Source organism: Mauremys reevesii, linkage group 1 (genome assembly GCF_016161935.1).
Source record: "Mauremys reevesii isolate NIE-2019 linkage group 1, ASM1616193v1, whole genome shotgun sequence".
NCBI lineage: Eukaryota > Metazoa > Chordata > Testudines > Geoemydidae > Mauremys > Mauremys reevesii.
In genome coordinates this window covers 297,398,787-297,421,468 of record NC_052623.1, presented here as the reverse complement: position 1 = coordinate 297,421,468, position 22,682 = coordinate 297,398,787, and the positions used below count along the sequence as shown (strand labels likewise).

The window sequence follows — 22,682 nt, the reverse complement described above, 5'->3', positions numbered from 1 at the left end:
TGGGATGGGAGGAAGACAGACTTGCATGGGGAGCCCTGAGGGATGACCTAGTACTGGCTGGGCAAGGAGACTGGGACTGGAACAAGACGACTCTGCATGGGGGATGGCAGGATGTAGACCAGGAGAAGAAGCTGATGGAGAGAAAAGACAGGATTGGTATAGGGACAGACACCATTACTCAGCAAATGTTCGTAAATTGGGAAGGGGTTGCAAGCGCTTTAGAGGACTGGATTAAAATTCAAAATGATCTGAACAAACTGGAGAAATGGTCTGAAGTAAACAGGATGAAATTCAATAAGGACAAATGCAAAGTACTCCACTTAGGAAGGAACAATCAGTTACACACATACAAAATGGGAAATGACTGCCTGGGAAGTAGTACTGCAGAAAGGGATCGGGGGTCATAGTGGATCACAAGCTAAATGAGAGTCAACAGTGTAACACTTAAAAAAAAAAAAAAAAAAAGCAAACATTGTCCCAGGATTGGCTATTAGCAAGACACAAGAAGTAATTCTTCTGTTCTACTCTGCACTGATTAGGCCTCAACTGGAGTACTGTGTCCAGTTCTGGGTGCTACATGTCAGGAAAGATGGACAAATTGGAGAAAGTCCAGAGAAGAGCAACAAAAATGATTAAAGGTCTAGCAAACATGACCTATTAGGGAAGATTGAAAAAATTGGATTTGTTTAGTCTGGAGAAGAAGAGACCGAGAGGGGACATGATAACAGTATTCAAGTACATAATAGGTTGTTACATGGAGGAAGGAGAAAAATTATTTTTAAAAATGGAAGCTGAGATTCATTCATGTACTCACTTGACTCCAGGCGCCAGAACTTTAGGAGGAAAAAATAATAAAGTGAGCAGTGTACACTTCGTATTCTGTATTGTAATTGAAATCAATATATATGAAAATGTAGAAAAACATCTAATAATATTTAATTACTTTCAATTGGTATTCTATTATTTAACAGTGTGATTAAAACTGCAATTAATTGTGATTAATTTTTTTGAGTTAATTGCATGAGTTAACTGCAATTAATCGACAGCCCTAACATACATATATTTGTGTGCCTTTGCTAACATTTAGAAACAGATTGGTGATAAATAACTGCCTATGCGGATGAAAGCTGACTAACCTTTGTCATTAGCAAGTAATATGTGATTTAACTAATAAGAATTAAAAAAAAAAATCAGAACACCCATAACTGAGGTATGTCACTTTCCTTAGTACAGGTTTAGGGTTACAGTTATTTCGGTAACAGGTCTGGTCTACAATTTGACCTAATTAGCTTTATCAGCAAAATGTTATTTTTCAAGTGAGTCAGGTTAGGGAATGTAAAGACATTTCCATATAAGATTTTTCTAGTGGCAGGAGTTTATGCCATAGTCTTGCACATTATTCTCTGAGAAGATTACCTTAACCTGTGCAGTTTTTCTGCAGAGGGTCTCTCCCTGACCTCCCAAAGTGTACATTCCACGGGGTTATCACAAGCTTAATATTAAAGTGAACATACATCCCGTTTTGGCCAGGATAGTCCCTTTTTTTAAGCCCTGTCTTGGTCGTCCCAACTCCTCCTCCCAAAAAAAGAGGCATTTGTCCCATTTGCTATTGCTCTTGCCAACTGATCAAGTTAGCAAACAGGACAAATGCCCACCTTTGTTAAAAAAGTCAGGTGTGGTGCACAGGAACATGCGGGGGACAAGCGGAAATGTCAGCCCCTTGCAGGGGAGAGGCAGGGCTGGGGGTGGGAGGGAAGGAGACAACATCCCATTATGCAGGGCCCCCCACAGGGTTCCAGTGAGGGGCAACAGCCTTGCAGGGGCCGGGGAGGAGCAGGATTTCAGCGACAGGCAAGAGCAAAGTAGGACCTCAGGCAAGTGGCTGGAGGTGTCTCGTTTTCTCTTTGAGAAATATGATCACCCTATTTAATATTAATTCCGCCTCGTCTCACTGTATGCGTACTTCATTGTTGGCAAGGGCTGCTCTTCTCTCACTACACATACTTCCCTGTTGCTTCATTCCCTTCTCCCCTCAATATCTGTCTCCGGCTGGTGGCTACCATCCCACAGCGGACCCTGAGAGCAGCTCTGGTAGCAGTGGTACCTAGTCAAGACAGCTAAATTGGCTCCTCATTTCCAGGTGCCTTTAAAGGTGTCCAAGCTCCTCTTTGCCGGACAAAGAGCCCATGGAAGCAGTTGGAAACAAGGAGAAGAGTCAGCACCATGTGGCCCTCCAGATAGCCTGAGGACTGCTACTTCTGACTCAATCTCAAATTTATTCATTTTGTATCTATACCCCCTGGAAAGGCCTTTAGGTTTTCTTTTTCACCAAAGATTTGCTCTAGCATGGCTTGGATGGAGTTCTCCAATTCAGACCCAGGGCCTGAATTTCCATTACAAGAGTTGATGCCAGTCTTAGGCAGATTTCAGCTTGAAAACATCTAACTGATCCAATTAATTTTTGTACACACAATTGTCATATTGTCTCTGAATTAATTCTGTACATTTCAGATCATCAGGTTTGGCAAACTGTTGTAACATTAGCATTTTTATGGTTCCCTAAGTGAGTGCTTAGCTAGACATGGATCTAACAAAGCACTTAAGCACATACTTATCTTTAAGCACAAAAACTCATGTATGACCATTCTGTACATTAGCAATTCCCCACACACACCTATTTGGTGTTCTTTGGTGTTTTTGAATATTGAATGATATTCTGAAACTACCAAATAATTTAAATTTTAATAGTCACTATTAAGTATATTCTACAAAATCTTTACATAATATGTTTACACTACTCATTTAGAATTCTTAACTTTCAGTGTTAAATATCTAAACCATTACAAATGGCAGCAGGCTAAAATTTGACATACAGATTGCCACTTGGATATGGATAAGTTCCTGATCCTGCAAACAGATGTGTGTAACTTTACCCACTCAAATAATTCTATTGACCTTACTCATGTGGGTAAAATTACTTATATGGCAGGGGTCCCCAATGCGGTGCCCACGGGCGCCAGGGCGCCTGCCGGGGCATCTATGTGCGCCCACGTACTGGCCGGTAGACAAGCATCCGCCGAAATGCCGCCAAAAAGCGGCGTCATCAAGAGGCGTCGCCGCCGAAATGCGACCAAAAAGCGGCGTCATCAAGAGTTGTTGCCGCCGAAATGCCGCTGATTTTCAGTGGGATTTCGGCGGCGATGCCTCTTGACTTTGCCGCTTCTCGGCAGCATTTCGGCAGATGCTTGTCCGTCGGCCACAGTCCTCGGTGGCACCCACCACCCGGAAAAGGTTGGGGACCACTGTTATATGTACTGGGTTTGTACTAATGAGGCAAAAAATACGTAAATCAGTTAAATCATTGACACAGCAAACAATGCATCATCATTTCTGCTCTATCACTTAAAAATGGCTTTTGGGGGAGGTGGCCAAAGTGTCTCTCTAAAATATTTTATTTTTCAAAAAACAGTATTAAGGCATCAAAAGAAATATTACATATCTTTATATAATTATACATGTTATGCTGTGAGATTTCTGGTAATCCAGTGGCCTAATCTTTAATAGATTATAAAATTTGTTTGTTTACATTTGACATGTATAAGAATTGAGAAAAAACAAAAACATAACAAAACATGCACACAACATTCTTTGTCTTAAAATGAGAACTTATAGTTCTACATTTACTTTCTATAAACTGGAGCCTTTTGAGTTTACATTGAGAAATAGCTAAGCACATGCCTACCTACTTTTCAAAGTACTTTAGCTCTAAAAGTGCACCATGCAATAATGCTACATAATTTTTTTTACTGTTTATTGTATATCCTGTAGTAGTTCCCTATGCACCTGAGATAAGGATGTGAAATTCTCCTAAAATTTCCCCGCTTTAAAACCATCGTCTCCACAAAGACCTAATAGCACGGCCACTAGCGGATGCTTTTTGGAGTCTAACAAAACTGTAGCATAGGCTAGTTATATACTTACTTCTGGTATTACCCTGTCCTGAGTACTGAGCATACAAACAATAAATAACATTCTGTAACCCATCTGCAATGAAAGTTACAGTCCAGTTCAGAAGCCAAACTGTGAGCCTTTTATATTGCAAATGCCACCAGGGCATTGTTACTACAAATACAATATTTTGTAAAAGTTTTATTTTTCACAATTTAGTATCATCCATTTCAAACTGTAATCTGATTAAACTTGCTGGTTGACAGAGACAAAAATCATAGATCATTCAGAATTCTGAGTAGGTATTTTTTTTTAAAAATTGTAAAACTAAATGGTGCCTCTATATTGACTATGTAATAGAGAAGGTTAGAGGATGCCAACTCCATTAAGTTACAACTTTTAAGGTTATGATATTTATTAAGGGGTAAACAGTGAGGTGGCAAAATTTGCCGATGATACAAAACTACTCAAGATAGTTAAGACCAAAGCATAGTGCAAAGAGTTACAAAGCGATCTCAGAAAACAGGGTGCGACTGGCCAACAAAATAGCAGATGAAATTCAATGTTGATAAATGCAAAGTAATGCACACTGGAAAACATAATCCCAACTATACATACAAAATGATGGGATCTAAATGAGCTGTTACCACTCAAAGAGATCTTGGAGTCATTGTGGATAGTTCTCTGAAAACATTCATTCATTGTGCAGCAGCAGTCTAAAAAGCCAACAATGTTGGGAATCATTAGAAAAGGGATAGATAATAAGACAGAAAACATCATATTGCTTCTATATAAATCCATGGTATGCCCACATCTTAATACCATGTGCAGATCTGGTTGCCTATCTCAAAAAAGATATATTGGAATTGGAAAAGGTACAGAAAAGGGCAAAAAAATTATTAGAGGTATGGAACCATTTCCATATGAGGAGAGATTTAATAAAACTGGGACTTTTCAGCTTGAAAAAAAAAGACGACTAAGCAGGGATACAATAGAGGTCTATAAAATCATGACTGGTGTGGAGAAAGTAAACAAGGAAGTGTTATTTACTCCTCATAACACAAGAACTAGGGGTCACCAAATGACATTAATAGGCAGCAGGTTTAAACCAAACAAAAAAGTATTTTTTCACGCAATGCACAGTCAACCTGTGGAACTCTCCTTGCCAGAGGATGTTGTGAAGGCCAAGACTATAACAGGGTTCAAAAAAAGAACTAGATAAATTCATGGAGGATAGGTCCATTAATGGCTATTAGCCAGGTTGGGCAGGGATGTAAAACAATGCTCTGAAGCGTCCCTAGCTTATGTTTGCCAGAAGCTGGGAATGGGAGACAGAGGATGGATCACTTCATGATCCCCTGTTCTGTTCATTCTCTCTGAAGCACCTGGCATTGGCCACTGTCGGAAGATAGGATACTGGGCTAGATGGACCATTGGTCTGACCCAGTATGACCATATTATGTTATTTTCATTCTGCATTGGAATGAAAATTTGTTTGTTTGTTTTTACAAAATGGAATGGTGTGGAACCCTCCATTTTCAGATTGAAAAGGTTAAGTTCCTGATTAGTGTGTCTACCTCTCTGGTCAGAAGTGAATAGAGCGCCTTCGAACTCAGAAATCTTCCTGTTAGAAACTTCATCAAACCAATAAGTCTCTGTGAAATGTTTCGGTTTTGGCAAAACAATATAATTCAATGTCAAAAATGTCCCAAAAACCTCTACTATGCAACATTCTTACTGTTCAGAAGCAGTCTAGATAATGTAATAAGGATTTTTTATTATGCAAAGTTTCATTAAAAGGAACAGGTTGGGTGGTGGAGTTTTAATGGTGCACAAGATGAATGTAACACTTGCACAGGCATCTTATGTAATAAGCACTAAGTTTTCTGATTACCTGAGGCAGTAATTTCATGATCCATTATTGTCACAATGTTACGTCTCATTTAAATGAATGTGACACCTGCAATTCACTACAAAAGTTTTTTTTCCTCCTGCTGACAATAGCCCACCTTAACTGATTACACTAGTTATAGTTGGTATGGCAATACCCATTTTTTCATGGTGTGTGTGTGTGTGTCCCCTACCTTCCTACTGTATTTTCCACTGCATGCATCCGATGAAGTGGGTTTTAGCCCACGAAAGCTTATGCTTAAATACATTTGTTAGTCTCTAACGTGCCACAAGTACTCCTTGTTCTTTTAACAAAAATAATATAGCTCATGCGGCATTTCAAAATAAGGCTAGCCTTTTACGAATAAAGTTTAAAGGAAATGAAATTAAATAGAGCTGTAGTAAAAACTTGATAAAAAGGGGGAAATTCAAAGTTGGGACCATCCTTTTACCAGAGGAGCCTTCGCTATTACTACCCTTCCTTCACCCCATTGTGCCAAAGCAGCATAGCTCATCTGGTTTTCCATGAAGAGGGCTTCAGAAGAGTGGCGATGCTATATACCATCTAGCATGAGCTACAATATCCAGGCACAAAAGGGGAAGTTAAGGACAGAATAAGGTCAAATTTTATCCAAAGTCCCCAGAGGCCTATTCCATTTTTAACTCTATTTTCTTGCTTTTTGTGTGGTTGTTTGATCCTAGAGTTATTTTAATACAGTTTTTGCATTTCATATTAAACAGTGAACATAAAATACATTTGATAATATCTAGTAGAACATGAGAGATATTACTGCACATGTGAAATGACTGTTTGAATGAATCCTCAGCTCCATTAGGTAAATTTAAGTAGAATTAAAATGGTTACGTTTCTTTAGCCATAAAAGTCCAAATAGATAATATTATTTGGGGGGGGGGGGGCGAAGAGGGCATACCAGAAATGCGTACACTATTTCCTTGATTCTGTTAGCTCTGAGCTGTTGACATTTGTATCAGTAAATACAATAGAAGATCTTTTCAACAATGCAAAGAATTTTCTAATCAAAAGGAATCATTATTAAAAGGCTTGTCATTCCTCTTAACCTGCACTGTAAACAGTGAATTGCTGGTGCATAGTAAACGTGGACTGTACATTTAATTTGATAAATTACATGAAATGCAGGTTAAAGAGCAAAAGTTTTAGCAACAGCGGCAGCATTCCTTGTCATTTTGTGCAACATAATTTAAGTGAACATCACACCTACTCACCAAAACAGTGACACATAACGTACTTGAAAGAGTGGACAAAAGAAGCATTAAGAAGCAATTACATTTGATGAGACATCTCAATAAAAGACTCTGGTATTTGATGACTGATGAACAGTCAAATCTCTAAAGTTTGAGTCTCTTGTAATACATTTTATTAAGTAGCTGTTTGAAGTTGCAAGCCACATGTGCATCCAACGGCAGAACTATGCATTATGTTTTAGGTGGTTATTTAACTCTGGATTATGAGCACTGATGAAACTGGCAGAGAACATGCCAGTTTCAAAATTGCCTACCCATGCACTTGAAAGTATTTATTGTGTACATGACCTTGGCAGGTTAAAGTGTGTAGAAAAAATATTTATCATTTTATTCTATTAAGAGGAGTCAAAAAGAAAGGCGTAATCACTATTAAGCATTTGGTCCATTCACACAGTTGCCTCATGCTATTTTTTAAAAAAATTAGCTAATAAAATCATAGGTACATACATTTGATGTTGGTTTGCTTGGTTGTTCTTTTTTAAATATATTCTATTACAATCTTCTAGGGAAACACTAGTTTAACACAACTAATTTGATATATAGCCATGTGATTTGCGTGACACTAATAGAGCAGAAGAAAGCTAAAAAGTTGCATGTTTTCATTAACTTATTTCATTTTAAAATTCTACAGTGTTTTGTAGTTTTAAATTTGATATTCCTGATGTAGAGTACACAATTGTAAGATGGTACCTTGCCATGATAATCTTTTAAAAAAAGAAAGTGCTTTGCTTAACAGATCTCAAATCAGTTGCACGTAAATCATACACATTACTTTAATGTAATTTGTGTAACAATAAGCACTTATAAAAAAAAGTTAGAACATTACTAAGGACAGCCCCATTAAACACCCAAATATACACATCATATATTCAACAAATATTAGACCTATCCAAAAGTGAATCATCTTGTTTGACCAGCATAAAAAGTTTGATGCAGTTGATCAGAACTATATCTAAGTCATTTTTACTACGTGCATTTCCATGAAAGAAGAAACTTGTTTTTTTCTAAATTACAATCCAATTTTTCAGCATTTAACCCTAAGAAGATTGTAATTTTTTCATAATATACTTTACTCAGATGGAAACAACAGTAAGTGATGGAAAAGGAAACTGACAGCTGCTTGAATGGTACATACACATAAGAGTACATTTAAGCTTCACGATGCCAGGAAAATGCAGAATACTTACTCTTTGCAGCAAAGCTCCCAAATCACAGGTCAAAAGAATAGCAACCCTATTTAAAAATAATTTTTGTGCATGACTGATTATACTGTGAACACCTTCCGTTAGAGAATGGCATAATAAACTCAGATGTCTGTGAGTAGCTTCTCTCCCATTGTCCCCTCAGGCATTTCTGGACATTTCCAATCCATTGGGATAAGTCAGAGAGAGACTAGGAACTCAGAACGCTGACAGGTAGAGAGAATTATTCAAGTGCATTGCAGTTTATAATACAGTTTTTGCAGGGGTCTTAAAAACAGGCATTCTATTTTGATTTATAGCTACTACTGCAGATGTCTGACAGCAAATTAAGGGGGGGGGGAACCCTGATTACTTAATTCCTGAAGCAATTCTGAACATGCAGCAGCAAAGAATCCCACTTGAGTTACTTTCTACTGTAAAGATCAGGGCACAGTTCAGACACAAAGGACTGACTTTCAATCAACAAATATTAATCATCAACGTGAACTTATGCAGGAGCAATTATTTTTTAAAAAGCAGTGTAGTAGAAATATGAACGCAGTTATATTTATATATAAAAGTGTTCTAAAAAGGCTATCATATCAGTTTACAACACAAAGTCCTCTAACAAAAGGCTTGCAACAGTAAGAATCAATTAACTGCACCTGAAATATTAAACACTTTGATTTGAAAGCTACAATACTATAGCTTTTCTTTCTAATTTCCTACCAGCAAATTTAGACAAATAAATAATAGTAGTGTAATGCTTGTAATACCTGCATGAGGCTCACATATCTATCCAGTGTTAGCATTTTGTAATTAAAAACAACATTGAATATTTATCACAACAAGAAAACATTAGGTTACACAGTGCTTACTTCGAAAATGCTCTGAAGCATAATAATAGACATCCTCATAGCCCTCATGGTAATCCTCCTCGGGTCGGTACTTTTTGCCTTTTCTTCTTCTCGATCTTCTTATCTGCTTCACAAAGCCCAAGAAACGTTCCATCTCTTTCACCAGCGCAGTTATCAGCCCAGTTTACCTTTTGCTGGTCTTAGCAGCTAAGCTTCACAAAAAGCTGTTTGAGCATGAATGAACAGCAAGTATAGATGGAGAGCTGCACCCTTTGACTAGCCACTCTGATACCATTTAAAAAAAAAAAAAAAGCCCCAACAGTTTCAGTTATGACAAAGCATTTTGATTTACCTTTAAAAGGACCTTTATCAAATCCATTGTTTTTATGCTGAAATGTTGCAACCAAGGTAAAGGAGGAAATAAAGAGAAGTGTTTGATCACAATCAGCTTTTAGAAAAAACAGAACAAAGTTCAGATCTGCCTGACAGCAAGAGGAATCCCAGCACTAGAATTTCACTATCCTATGTCTCCATCATTTGAAGAGGAGCTGGGGGGGGGGGGGCGGGGATACATGTTAGTCAATGGACTCAACCATATCTGAAGGCAAAACAGGTTTTCTGTAGCCTGTTAATCACTACCCTGATGTTTACTGTGGCACATGCTCAAGACCTCATTTGATTTCATTTGTTTTAAAAATGTTAACCATGCTGATCCATTTCCGATACCACTCATGGTGGATGAATAAACAACAAAGTGGTTTAATCCATATACACAGCCTACTCACTGACAAGTGTGTGCACTGAATATGTTAATTGGAGCAGCAGGGAGAAAGCTCGGCAGCTGCTTAAAAATGACACGTTTACCCACAGGGCATTAATGTATTCCAATCATTGTTTAATTTAAATATTAAAATGAACTTCACAGACAGGCTCCTTATAGATCCAGCACAGCTATACAGTAATGCAAACAAAGAAAGCTACATCATGACCACACCGTACTGCCTACCCTTTACTGTACTCATCTAAAATCCTAGCTGAGTTGTAAAACTTGAAAAATAACCAAGAGCAAACCAACCAGACATGAAGCAGAACTCTGTTATGTTAGCAACAAGCCTGAAAAGGTGCCCACATTTTTCTGACCACTTGTTTCTGCACTCCACAAGCATTCTTTAAGATAAGACAGGAATTTCACAAGCGTTTTTGACAAAATTCCTCTCCTTCAGGAGAGAACAAAATCAATGACCATTCATATCCAATCAGTTGAACATTTACCAGTTTGTTTTGTAACCTCACCATTCCAGTAAACTGAGTGAGGTCTTTGTATAAGTAGGAAACCTCCAGTCTGTTGACACGTGTTTGGAATGCAATTAATCGCATCAGTCAAATTATCTTGTACCTACTTACCTACCACCGTGACATATCCTGTTCCCCCTTACCCTATGAGAGGAGTCCCAATTATTTACTTTGAAAGCCTGGTCACTATAGTTATTTGATGAACAAGTCACCAATTCAATTCATTTTAGGTTATGTCTACACTACAAGCTAGGGGTGTGATTCTCCCGCTTGCGTACATATATTCATGATAGTTCAATGAGAACTAGTGTGAGTATCAGTAGCGTAGCAGCAGTAGAGGTGCATGCCCTGTACAAACACTCCTGAAATCAGAGGGTACCTACGTGGCACAGCTAAGCCATGTCTTCACTGCCACTGCCCATGCATGCTACTGCTGCTACACTATTTATATTTGTGCTAGTTCTGGTCAAGCTCCTCTTGTCAAGCAGGGGAATCATCACACCCTTGGCTGTACTACAAGCTAAGTATCATGGCTTTCATATGGAAATTATTTTTGTTACATTCCTGAACACTGAGATTGCATGATAAAAAGATGGAAAACAACATAATGTCACATTTTTTAAAAAGTAATAAAACTTTTTATAGGCATTTTTATGAAAAGACCACTGCATCCTCCAGAGTTTCAGTTTCTCTCTCTTTTTTGCTACTCTGCTTCCAAACAGTACAAAACATATAAAAATTGTAACACCTTTTCTACAAATATTTAGAGTATTATGCAGGAGAAGCAGACGCCCCTGAAGAGTTAGGTCTTATTATTATTATTCCTTACATACTCCCAGTCTATAACTCTCTCTCCCAACCCCTTTTTCAATAACATATTAACAACTTTCTGAAATATTCACCTTTTAGACCAAGGGTGGGAAAAATACAGCCCGCAGGCTGGATCCGGCCTGTCTAATATTTCTGTCCGGCCTGCCGGACTCTTTGGCTGCCCCCTCGCAATCTCCAGGCAGCTAAAAGTCCCATGGCACAGCGGGGTACTCAGGCAGGCTGCTTGCCTGCCTTGGCCCCACGCCGCTCCCGGAAGTGGCCGACTGCTGCTGGCATGTCTCTGCGCACCACTGGCTTGGGGAAAGGGAAGAAGGCAGCTCCACGCGCTGCCCCCGCCCCCAGCACTGTCCTCACAGCTCCCATTGGCTGGAAATCAGCCAATGGGAGCTGTGGGGGAAGTGCTTGTGGGTGGGGGCAGCGTACAGAGACCCGCTGCCCCCCTCCCCACAAGGGGCGCACAGAGACATGCCAGCAGCAGTCGGCCACTTCCGGGAGCGGCGTGAGGCCACAGCATGCAGTCAGCCTGCCTGAGCCTTGCTGCACCATCAGCTGGGAGCCATCTGTGGTAAGCGCCTCCCGGCCAGAGCCTGCATCTCGCACCCCCTCCTGCACCCCACCCCCCTGCCCCAGGTCAGAACCCCCTCCTGCACCCAAACTCCCTCCCAGACCCCACACCCCGTTCTGCACCCTAATCCCCTGCCCCATCCCGGAGCCCCCTCCTGCACCCAAACTCCCTCCTAGACCCCCCTCCATTAATATAATAGAAATCTGCAGCCCATGATGACTCACCAAAATTCATGGAGTGCCCCGCCCCTGCAAAAATTATTGTGCACTCCTGTTTTTAGACTGTTTTAGACTGTGGTTCCCCGCCTAGGAGCCAGACTTGCTAGCCGCTTCTAGGGTGCGGCACGGTGCCAGGACAGCTAGGGACTAATCTGCCTTAGACCCACAGCACCGCCAATAGGACTTTTTATGGCCCAGTTGGCGGTGCTGACCATAGCTGCCAGGGTCCCTTCTTGACTGTGCGTTCTGGTTGAAAACTGGACACCTGGCAACCTTAACCAGAACACACCTACTCAGAGTGGCACCAGCCCCTGCCAGAACAACAGATGCAAAACCTGCAAACATATCTCCACTGCTACAATGATCAACACCCTCACAACAGACCTTTCAAGATCCAGGGGTCCCAGAGGTGCCGAGTTTCTAATCTGCTGAGGGGTGCGCTCCCCCGGCTCCACCCAGGCCTCGCCCCTACTCCACCCCTTCCCCCAAGGCCCCACCCCCACCCCTTCCTTGCCCAGTTTCCCCCCCTCCCCCAAGTGTGCTGCAGCCTCAGTCCTCCCCCATTCCCCCCCAGTGCCTCCCGACCCCGTGAAACAGCTGATCTGTGGCAGGCAGTAGGCGCTAGTAGGGAGGGGGAAGCACTGATCTGTGGGGCCCGCCAGTGGGCAGGAGGTGCTGGGGGGAGAGGGATGTTCTGATATGGGGGCTGCCAGTGGGTGCATAGCACCCACAGAGTCAGGACCTATGGGTCCTGCACATGCCTATCACAATAGGTGGTGTACCTCATCCAGTGCACTAAATGCCTCAATAACACCTGTGTGTGTGAAACCAATCACTATGCTCTCAAATGAACTCACACAGGAAAATGTTCGGAGAGAAAAACACCCTATCACCTGTGGGTGAACACTTTTCACAAAGCAATCACTATATCTGACCTATCAGTCCTCATCCTCAAAGGAAACCTGAACAACATTTTCAAAAGATGAGCCTGGGAGCTTAAATTCATAGCTTTGCCAGACAGTAAAAATCAAGGTCTTAATCAAGACATTGTATTTATGGCTTATTTGAACTCTGTGATATAATAACCTCCCCTTTTATCCTATGACTACAGCAGTGTTAATGGGCCACTTCACCTTGAATGGTCCCTTAAAATACGTGCTAACTGTGTATGCTAAACTATCTGTTTGATCTTGTAGTTAGCTGTGACACTCTTAGGGATGATGTTTAAAGTGCTACAGTTCATGTACAGTGCTTTAGTGAAGACAGTTCTCCTATTCACATAGTTAATCCACCTCCCTGAGAGGTGGTAGCTAGGTCAGCAGGAGAAGCTCTCCCCTGTCAACATAGCGCTGTCTACAAGAGGGTTAGGTTGCTATAATGGCATCACTCGGGAGTGTGGGTTTTTTACATCCCTGAGCAATGCAGTTGTACTGATATAGGTCTTCCCAGCCCTGAAAAAGAGCTCAGGGTAGCTCGAAAGCTTGTCTCTCTCACCAACAGTAGTTGATCCAAGAAAAGGTATTACCTCACCCATCATGTCTAATATCTTGGGACTTACACAGCTACAACACTGCATCGTGTAATAAGCAGCAGTTCTAGCAACTGCCTGCCCATTTTCTAAAGAAAACTGGTTTTACTTTAAGTTTTGAGCTTTTGAAAATTGCATACTGAGCTTGTACAGTAGATTTTTTCCTCACTAAGCTTGTGAAGTGCATAGCTAAGGAAGGATTCATTGTGCACAAGTGTATGGCTAACTTAGCAAGGTAGTGAAAAAACATACTGAAATATATTGCTGCAAACTGATAGGGAAACCAGCAGCTGGGAAGAGGTTCTTGCCCTCCTTGTTAGGCATGAGAAGATTGAGGGCAGGTACCTGTGCAATTTCTAAGCTGGGCAGGAGGGAGCCCATACTCTGATACATAGTGCGCATTTTGGTCAATTTCACGGTCCATTTTGGTCAATTTCACAGTCATAAGATTTTAAAACTCATAAATTTCATGGTTTCAGATATTTAAATCTGAAATTTCACAGTATTGTAACTGTGGGGGTACCAACCCAAAATAGGGTCATGGGGGTGGGAGGAAGTGTCTCAGTATTGCCACCCGTACTCTGTGCTGGTTGGTGTCTTCAGAGCTGGGCAGCCGGAGGGCAGCTGCTGGCCAGGTACCCAGCTCTGAAGGCACCGCCACCGCCAGCAACAGCTTAGAAGTAAGGGTAGAAATACCATATCATGCCATGCCACACTCACTTCTGCACTGTGGCGGCCACACTGCCTTAAGAGCTGGACTCCCAGCCAGCAGCCACTGAGCTTCCTGCAACCAGAGGAGGTTCCTGGAGATGGGTCTAACCCGACCTCGGGAGTGGCTCATGCAGAGGAAGAGGAAGTCCTATCCCACTCAGCCTGTCCAAGACTAGCACCTAGAGCCCAGCGCTTGGGAGTTAAAGTGGCCTTGGGCTGGCTGGGGGGGGAGGGAGGGAGAGGGGTGACCATGGCACTCCCCCCCCCCATCATGGGGCCCTGGGCAGTTGCCCACTGGCCCACCTGTAAAGCTAGTCCTGCCTTCCCCAAAAAGTAGCCAAACCCCCCTCCCCCAATACCATGCCACCTCACTTCTATGCTGCTGTTGTCGGTGACACTGCCTTCAGACCTAGGCTCCCTCCCAGCAGCCACTGCTCTCCGGCTGCCCAACTCTGTAAAATCTGGTCTCCCCTACAACAGTCAGATTTTACAGCCCATAACACGTTTTTCACGGCCATGAATTTGGTCGGGCCCTACTGATACACCTTAGTGTATCACAACAACAACTATTCACATCTAAAGTGCATAAATAGGGCTTTCCAGTGGACTCTAGCCAAAGAGCTAGTTGATTTGCTGACAAGTGCTTTATTCATCTGTTCCCCTTTGTACAAATACCAATAGCAATGACTAATATTGCCAATATCCTTGTTTTAATTATTTTTTACAAGACCATGTATGTTTGTTGTGGGGGACTTCCGCACATCTAAAGCTTCAAGTATTAAAACCAAGCTACAGCAATCCAAAAATGATGCAAGTTACCAGCCCTCCAATTTCACATAGCTGTTATTTTTAAAACACTGAACAGATTTACTGTTATTTCTAACTTTCCAGAAAACTGTATATTTAGAGGAAGTGGTGCAATATCGTTAGCGATACCAATTTTTAAAAAGCAACAAAGAGTCCTGTGGCACCTTACAGACTAACAGACGTATTGGAGCATAAGCTTTCGTGGGTGAATACCCACTTCGTCAGACACCAATTTTTTTATCTAACTTCTACTCCCAAGTTATAACTGCAAGTCTCACCAGAACTTTAACTATGGAGCTATTAACAGTTACTGCTAAATATAACACTTCAGAGTTATGGGATTCTCAGCCTGAGGCTCATAACCTCCAGGTGGGCTGCAAAAAGTGTCAAGGGGTCATGACCACTTCGCTCTTCTCATAGGCTAAATGGGATGACATCTCAGCTAGATGACAGGGGGGAAGAGGTCCTGTAATGGAAAAGACTGAAAACCTCTCCCTTAAAGAACAGAAAATAATATTAAAAATTATCTAATAAAATATACTGGAGCAATGTAAAATGAAGTTATTTTAAATATGTAAAATAAACACTAGATGCTTCACCTATGCCTGTACATTTGAGGGGGGGATTGCATTATCTGAGAAATATTATAAAATGTTCTAATATAATTGAAGACTATTTTGAAATGCATGGGCACAAAGGGGGCAGAGCTAAAAATTCTATAACAATTCCTAACTATTGAGTGCTTCATTGTGAAACTTTAGCAATATATTAAAGCTTTGCATATGAAATATATATTTAATACATAGCCCACGCTATATTTAATGGTTTTTAATGTCTTCAATGTGTTTTACAAATATTAAGCCTCAGAATGTACCTATGAGGTAAATGTTATCATCATCCCATTTTCAAATGAATAAGCACTGCATCTTGAATCAAATGTTACAAATACAGCTTCCTAACGTGAAAAATTGTCATTTCTTTTTCTATATCTATCCACAAATCTGTAGCCCACTCTTGGGAATATTTTGTTTCTCACTGATAACACAGGAAGCTCTTTTCAATGTTTTGGCACCATGGGTTTTTATAATCCCCAAATAAAAAACCTTCTAGAATTTTAGCTAGAAAAAAAAAAAAAGGCTGAGGTAAAATTTTCAAAAGTACCACAGTGACTTAGAAGCCTAAGTCCCATTGACATTAGCTCCTAAATGACTTCGTTTTTTAAAGTGTTATTCTGAGTACATAGGGTTAAATGTGGCAGACACTCTGGGCTGTGTTGACACTAGAATTTTTGGACCCATAATTCCCAACAGGTGCAAAGCCCTGGCTAGAAGTTGTAATGTAGACAAGTCAGGCTTTTTGGATGATCATGTTTCCAAAAGACTTAGCCAAAAATCTTTACATGTGCTGTATTCTCTTGGTCCTGATTAGAAGTAGTGTCTTTGATTACCTTGCACGGGGGGAGGGGGGGGAAGAAGCCATTGAAGTTCGGGCATTTAGTTGTTTAGATGTTAACTGCAATTTCCATGAATACAATAAAGTTCACAATTCAATTTTTGACCCTTCTGAAACTCTGGTGATGACAGCATTTCATAATGTAGATATATGTCTGCTCTGACAATTAACTCATTTCATATAGGTTACCAAGAACCACACAGTGATAACTTTTCAGGTAATATCAAACCTGGGCCTGATTCAAATCAGTGACCTGCTAGCCAAAGGCTTCATGACAACAATAAAGTAAACATGACATTAAGATACTATGCCCTTAGGAGAGCTGAACTAAGACCTCAGCAGATATGTAGCATGAGATCCACGTGATCAGGATCAGCACATGCTATTGCTTCAAAATATGGGTTAAGATATATAAGCCTCACCTCCATCTGTGGTAGCCATAGCAAGTATTAGTTGTTACTATCAGTAAAAGCTCTACATTTAACATCCCCGTTTGCATACAATTGTTGTTCACCGCTCACGGAAGTATAAGCAAATATTTGGTTCTGAATGGAATGTGGTATAATGAAATAAATATATTCATAGATGCCCAGAGGAAAACTACTCTATAAAGTCTCACACTTCATAGTGAGTGAATGAGAATGAACCAGCTTGACAAGTTAGATACCAGAAAACAGCCTGAAGAACCTTGATCTGACTAGCATAAAGGAAGTTTATAGGTGCCCAGGAGAGAAACTTGTCACTGAGCTCAACCTATTTTTTTTTAAAAAAGAGTTAAACATTTCTGATGAAAGTTCATTAGAAGTATAATAATGTACGTGACATTTCATGAATGACAGACTTGTTTACTAAAGCATAAATTCACTTTTAAAAAGATATTTGGGGAAAGAATGGGGGGAAGGATTAGATTGGTATTAATGCCGTGCCTATTTTATTATGGACATAAAGATATTATGCATTTAAGAGAGGTTGACACCTCATTGGGCTTAAAGACATGGGACCTTGGGACCATCAGGACCCAAGGGAGAGAAGCAGGCCTGCATAATGCTTCACTCCTCACCTACAGTACATAGTTCACAGCAAAAAAAAGTCAAAGCTTTAGACAGGTGAGCTCCACATACCTGCTCAAGCCAGTATACAACACTTCTGCTATCGAGAGGGAACACTGGGTTTGCCTCACTGAGTTCTGGCTGGAGAACGCACAAGCAAGAGAACACAACAAGGTGGCACAAGAGTTCTGCTTAATATTACCGCTCTTGGGACAAAAATAAAGCTGCATTTAAATGGTTTCTGGAGTTCAATTGAACACAGAAAATCTCCAAAGTACAAACCTCTTGAGTTACAGCATAAAGATTTTCCATGTGAAAAACTTACATGATTGTAGAGATACAAGAGACAGGAGAGGAGGGTTTATCTTCTCCAGCCCTCTTGCAATTGTGGGATGTACATCTAATAATCTACAGTTTACAGTTAATCTCAATCGGCCAGACCCATGGACGTGGCAGGTAAACAAAACGGCCCAGCCCTCCAGGGGCTTTCCCTACACAAACGGCGTCCCAAGTTTGGGAAACACTACTCTACAAACATCTGAATGGTTTCTTCAGTTCTCCTCTGTAAGAATTAGAGCCTTTGAGTATTACTTAGAAGATGTAAATAGTATAATGTTTTGAACATCTGAACCTCCATCACCTCATCTTTACATGCCTGGGAGATTCCTTTCTCAGAGAGTGCTTTCTGCTCTCAGCTCCCTCTATTATCATAATACTTGCATAATGTAAGCTTATGGGTTTATATGTGAGTCAATGATTTGTACATTTTACATGTAAATATGGTAGTGACACAAGATAAAAATCTCTTTATTCTTTTCTAGACAGGCTTTTAAGAACATTATCCTTAAAGTAATATTTATCCTTGAAATCATAGTAATAGTAACTCTTAGATATTCCATGTTTCTTCTTTTTTTAAAAACACAAAAACAACAACAACAAAAAAATCACCACCACCACCAATTCCCAGACAAGACTATTTTGACTGGGAATTTCCTTAGGTTTTATAAAATATTTAACATTTTTCCTGTGGAGCCTGCAAGTTATGCAAAATGTTCTCTTCTCCCCCATGCTTCCCCTTCATTTTGCTTCCAACCTCATAATCCTTGCTATTTCCCCATTGTGACTCCCTGCATCATTGACAAAGAAATATGCATATAATGTGGATTTATTTAGGAAGTTTTAGGCAGGTAGATGAGCAATTTTTCCTATCCAGAACAGTCACTTTATCATCCTATATTGTTCTCTCTTCTCCTGATACCCCAGAGCAGCCCGCCTGCCATCAAATGTGGCTTTCTGCAAGCCATTGTGGCTGACTGCATTGGGACTATTTGAGGTAGGTGCTTTCTAAGCCCTGTTTGGGCCATGAGTTACAACTAACAGTTTTGGAAGCACACAGCTGAATGCATTCTGAAGTGCGTATAAGACCGATATGTCATTTAGGAAGCCCACAGAGAGCAAGTATATTACATTCAAAAGCTCAAAACTAGTCTAGGGCTCCAGTTCTCACCAGGACCAGCAAATCAAAATGAATTGGAAGTTTTTACACCAAAAGATTTGAGTTGTGATGAGCCAATGTCCAAGAGGAAAGAGCACATTTTGAAACCTCAAACATCCCAAATGCTTTGTCCAGCTTGCCTCAATCTTTCCAGATCAGATGCACTGTTATCATTTTGGAGGCCCAATATATAAAGATACAAAATTTTAAAAATATAACATTTTGAATTAGGAGAGGACTTTCTAAGCTGATCTGCTTAAACATGCTTGGGTCCTCAAATTTGATGATCCGTGATAATTGTACTCTAGAATTCTATAATTCTAAGTTGGAATGTACTATTAAAAACTGCATGAGAAATTTACAAAAAAAAAAAAATCCCCCAGTTTTATATAGTCCTACTGCACAAGATGGCAGACTACTGAGGGAGAGTTAATGTCATTCATAAAACTTTGAATGACTAGACTTTCTACCTTTTTTCCCCAAACCTTTTCACCTTAGCTTAACCTTGCAAATATAACTTTAAAATTACTATTGCAACATTCTAAAGAAGACTTTTCAGAAGTATTTACAAACTTAACTGTGTATTCATTTTCTTTTGTCTGAAAGTTGTTCCTTACGTTCCCTGCTATACTTCATTATTCATATGGAGGCTATCACCTTCACACTCTCGTAATATAGAGCCTGATTGTGCAAATACTGATAACTTCTTATCACTTTACGCAGTCCCACTCAATTAAATAAGACTGCTCAGGGCAGTATGCACTACGCTAGTTAGTGTTTGCAACATCAAGCCCTTATTCTACACTGGTGTTGCCAGGTCCTATTTTCAGACATGTTCACACCATGAGTCCTAGGTTTACATGAAAAAGAAAACACTGGTGAAGTAGAAAGAATCTTATGTTGGTAGAAAGAACGAACTCAGGTGTGAGGACTTACAATATAGTGCATTTTGGAAGTGAAAGGTGACTGTTTGACATTTAATTTTCCAAGATGTCTAAACAACCACAATAAATTTACAAATGTAGACATGCCACACAGTTAAATTTCATTTCACGCTCAGTAAGCAAACATTACCAAACTATAAGCACTGTCATCCTTTGTCTTTTTAGCTAGAAATCTTGTAGCCAATAAAGGTTCGACCTTGAAATATTTCACAGATGGATGAGTTGGCTTGGGTTTGCTAGTCACTCTGTTATGAAATTTACAGACCAGGACAGTTAGGTCACATTTACTGCTGTAATCTCTGGCAGGTGACTATAGGCCACATTTTAGAATAGTGTCACTGGAATACATCAGCAAAATGTCAGAAAATTAGTGTATGTTAATCCTGATAGACAAATCCTGATAGAGATATAGAATGTGAAAATCATGTTCTTTGTATTTAATATTCTTAGCAATACTTTTATTATGAAAAAATAAAACCTCTAAATTTCTTTGCAGGGTTTCTAATAATTTCACAAAACTACAAGAATATCTTATTAAATTATGGAAAATGTATGGTTATGTGGGAAAGGATGATTAATCGTTATGGCAGGCTGACATAAGACACAGTTCATATATTTCTGGCATGGACTGCACCCACACATCAAAAAGAAAAATTACAAGTCTTATTTACCCAAGGGATTATTTATGGTTTTCTGATACTTCCACTCCATTTGAAATACTGTACTGCACCAGCTAAGCAAATTAAACAAGCAAACATACAAGTATTAATATGTGCCAACTCTCATGATCTATACATCTTACTTATTTGGAGAGCTATATATTCATTTTCAATGGTATAAGCTGCAACACTTAAGGCTGCAGCATATTTCAGTATCACTTCAGTTTCCACCCTATAGTAAATACACAATCACATTTTAAAGAGAATAAATATTCAGTTCTCTCTATTCAGTATTAAGTCTTTAATCTAAGTATTAAGACTGATTTAATATGAATTGCAAAACTGTGAAAAATAACTTAAGATTCAAAATAAGTAGCAAAATACTGCACCTGGGCAGTTTTAAAATATGCATTGTACACGTTTCAAAAATTAAAAAGGTGACAAACAGTAAACTAAAAGATAATTAAAAATCTTCATTGTTACCTTTTAGACAAGTGTATTAGTCTCCCCAGTGTCTGCATACTGGCCCCAATCCAGCAAAAACTTACACACAAGCTTCATTTCACAGAGTGTGTTGTTACACTGAAGTCACTGGAAATATTCGGACTGCGTAAAGTGAAGCATGTGCTTAAATCTGTGCAGGATTGGGAACACTGTCCTCTCCCATCCTTATGTTTTACGTCTCGTTATTCTTACCTAAATTAGGACTTAACATTCATGTGCTGTTGCCACTACCTATCATGCTGGCCAATATTGTCTCATTGTACTCACCCATGGGTCTGTCTTATCCACCTGTTGTTTCTTGATTTATACTTACATTGTGAACACTTTGGGGGTGGGGCCCATCTTTTCTGGTCCATGATTAGGACTCCTTGGCACTACAGTAATACAGATAATAAAGCTACATACAATTATTTTTCTCAGTGCTGTTATTCCTTCCTGGAGTCCTATCAAAATCAATGGGAAACTATATATGCAGGAATAACTGTATTTAGGGTTTCCAACTGTCTAATCGCACAAACCCAAACACCTTGCCCCACCCCCTGCCCTGAGGCCATGCCCCAGCTCCACCCCTTCTCTGAGGCCACGCCCCCATTCACTCCATCCCCCCTCACTCCATCACTCGCTTTCCACCACCCTCACTCACTTTCACCAGGCTGGGGCAGGGGGTTGGGGTGCGGGATTTGGGATGGGGACATGGGTTCTGGGGTGAGGCTGGGGATGAGGGCTTTGGGGTGCAGGAAAGGGCTCAGAGCAGGGGCACAGGGTTGGGGTGCAGAAGGCGGTGTATGAGGGAGGTGTGGGCTCTGGGAGGAAGTTTGGTTATGGGAGGGGGCTTTGGGCTGGGGCAGGAGGTTAGGGTGCAAGGGTGGGGGTGAGGACTCCGGCTGGCAGTGCGGACTATGGTGTGGGGCTGGGGATGAGGGGTTTGGAGTGCAAGAGCGGGCTAGGGCTGGGTGCAGGAGGGGTGTGGGTTGCAGAAGGGAGTTTGGCTGTGGGAGAGGGCTCAGGGCTGGAGCAGGGGGTTGGGGTGTGGGAGTGGGTTCGGGTGACTTGAGCCTACTGAAGTCAATAGAAAGATTTACATGGACTTCGATGACACTAAGTGGGTTACATAATAATCTTTTATTGGACAAACTTTTAAGCTACAGAGAGCTCTTTTTCAGGTCTGTTCTTCAGGATCTGAAGAAAAGCTCTATATAACTCAAAAGCTTGTCTCTCACCAACAGAAATTTGTCCAATAAAAGATAATTACCTCACCCACCTTGTCTCTCTAACATCCTGGGACCAAGGCAGCTACAACAACACTGCAATGGACTTCAATGAACTTTTAATCAGATTCTTAGTTCTGAAATCAAGATTGTGTGATTCCCCTGCAACATTTTAATGGTATCAAAAATAGTAGTGCAGGGTGGGGCAGGGGAAAATCCCTAGGATGTTTATTGTGTTTGCAATGCCCTCTCTTCCAA

General features: G+C 40.5%; 1 protein-coding gene across 11 annotated transcripts in view; it reads right to left on the bottom strand.

Moving 5' to 3' along the window:
* The window catches only part of GRIP1 (glutamate receptor interacting protein 1), a 536,924-nt gene that overhangs the window by 366,702 nt on the left and 147,540 nt on the right, over positions 1 to 22,682 (bottom strand). For 2 of the 11 annotated variants that reach the window (XM_039501788.1, XM_039501847.1), the window contains exon 1: positions 9,182 to 9,406. The exons of 3 other annotated variants lie outside the window; for them this stretch is intronic. In XM_039501788.1, coding sequence (XP_039357722.1) covers positions 9,182 to 9,314 — 133 coding nt within the window. In that variant the 5' untranslated portion in view covers positions 9,315 to 9,406. Of the gene's footprint in view, positions 1 to 9,181; positions 9,409 to 21,483; positions 21,541 to 22,682 lie in introns of those variants that run through there. 6 more of the 11 variants (XM_039501797.1, XM_039501855.1, XM_039501831.1 and 3 more) reach the window with 5 other exon arrangements.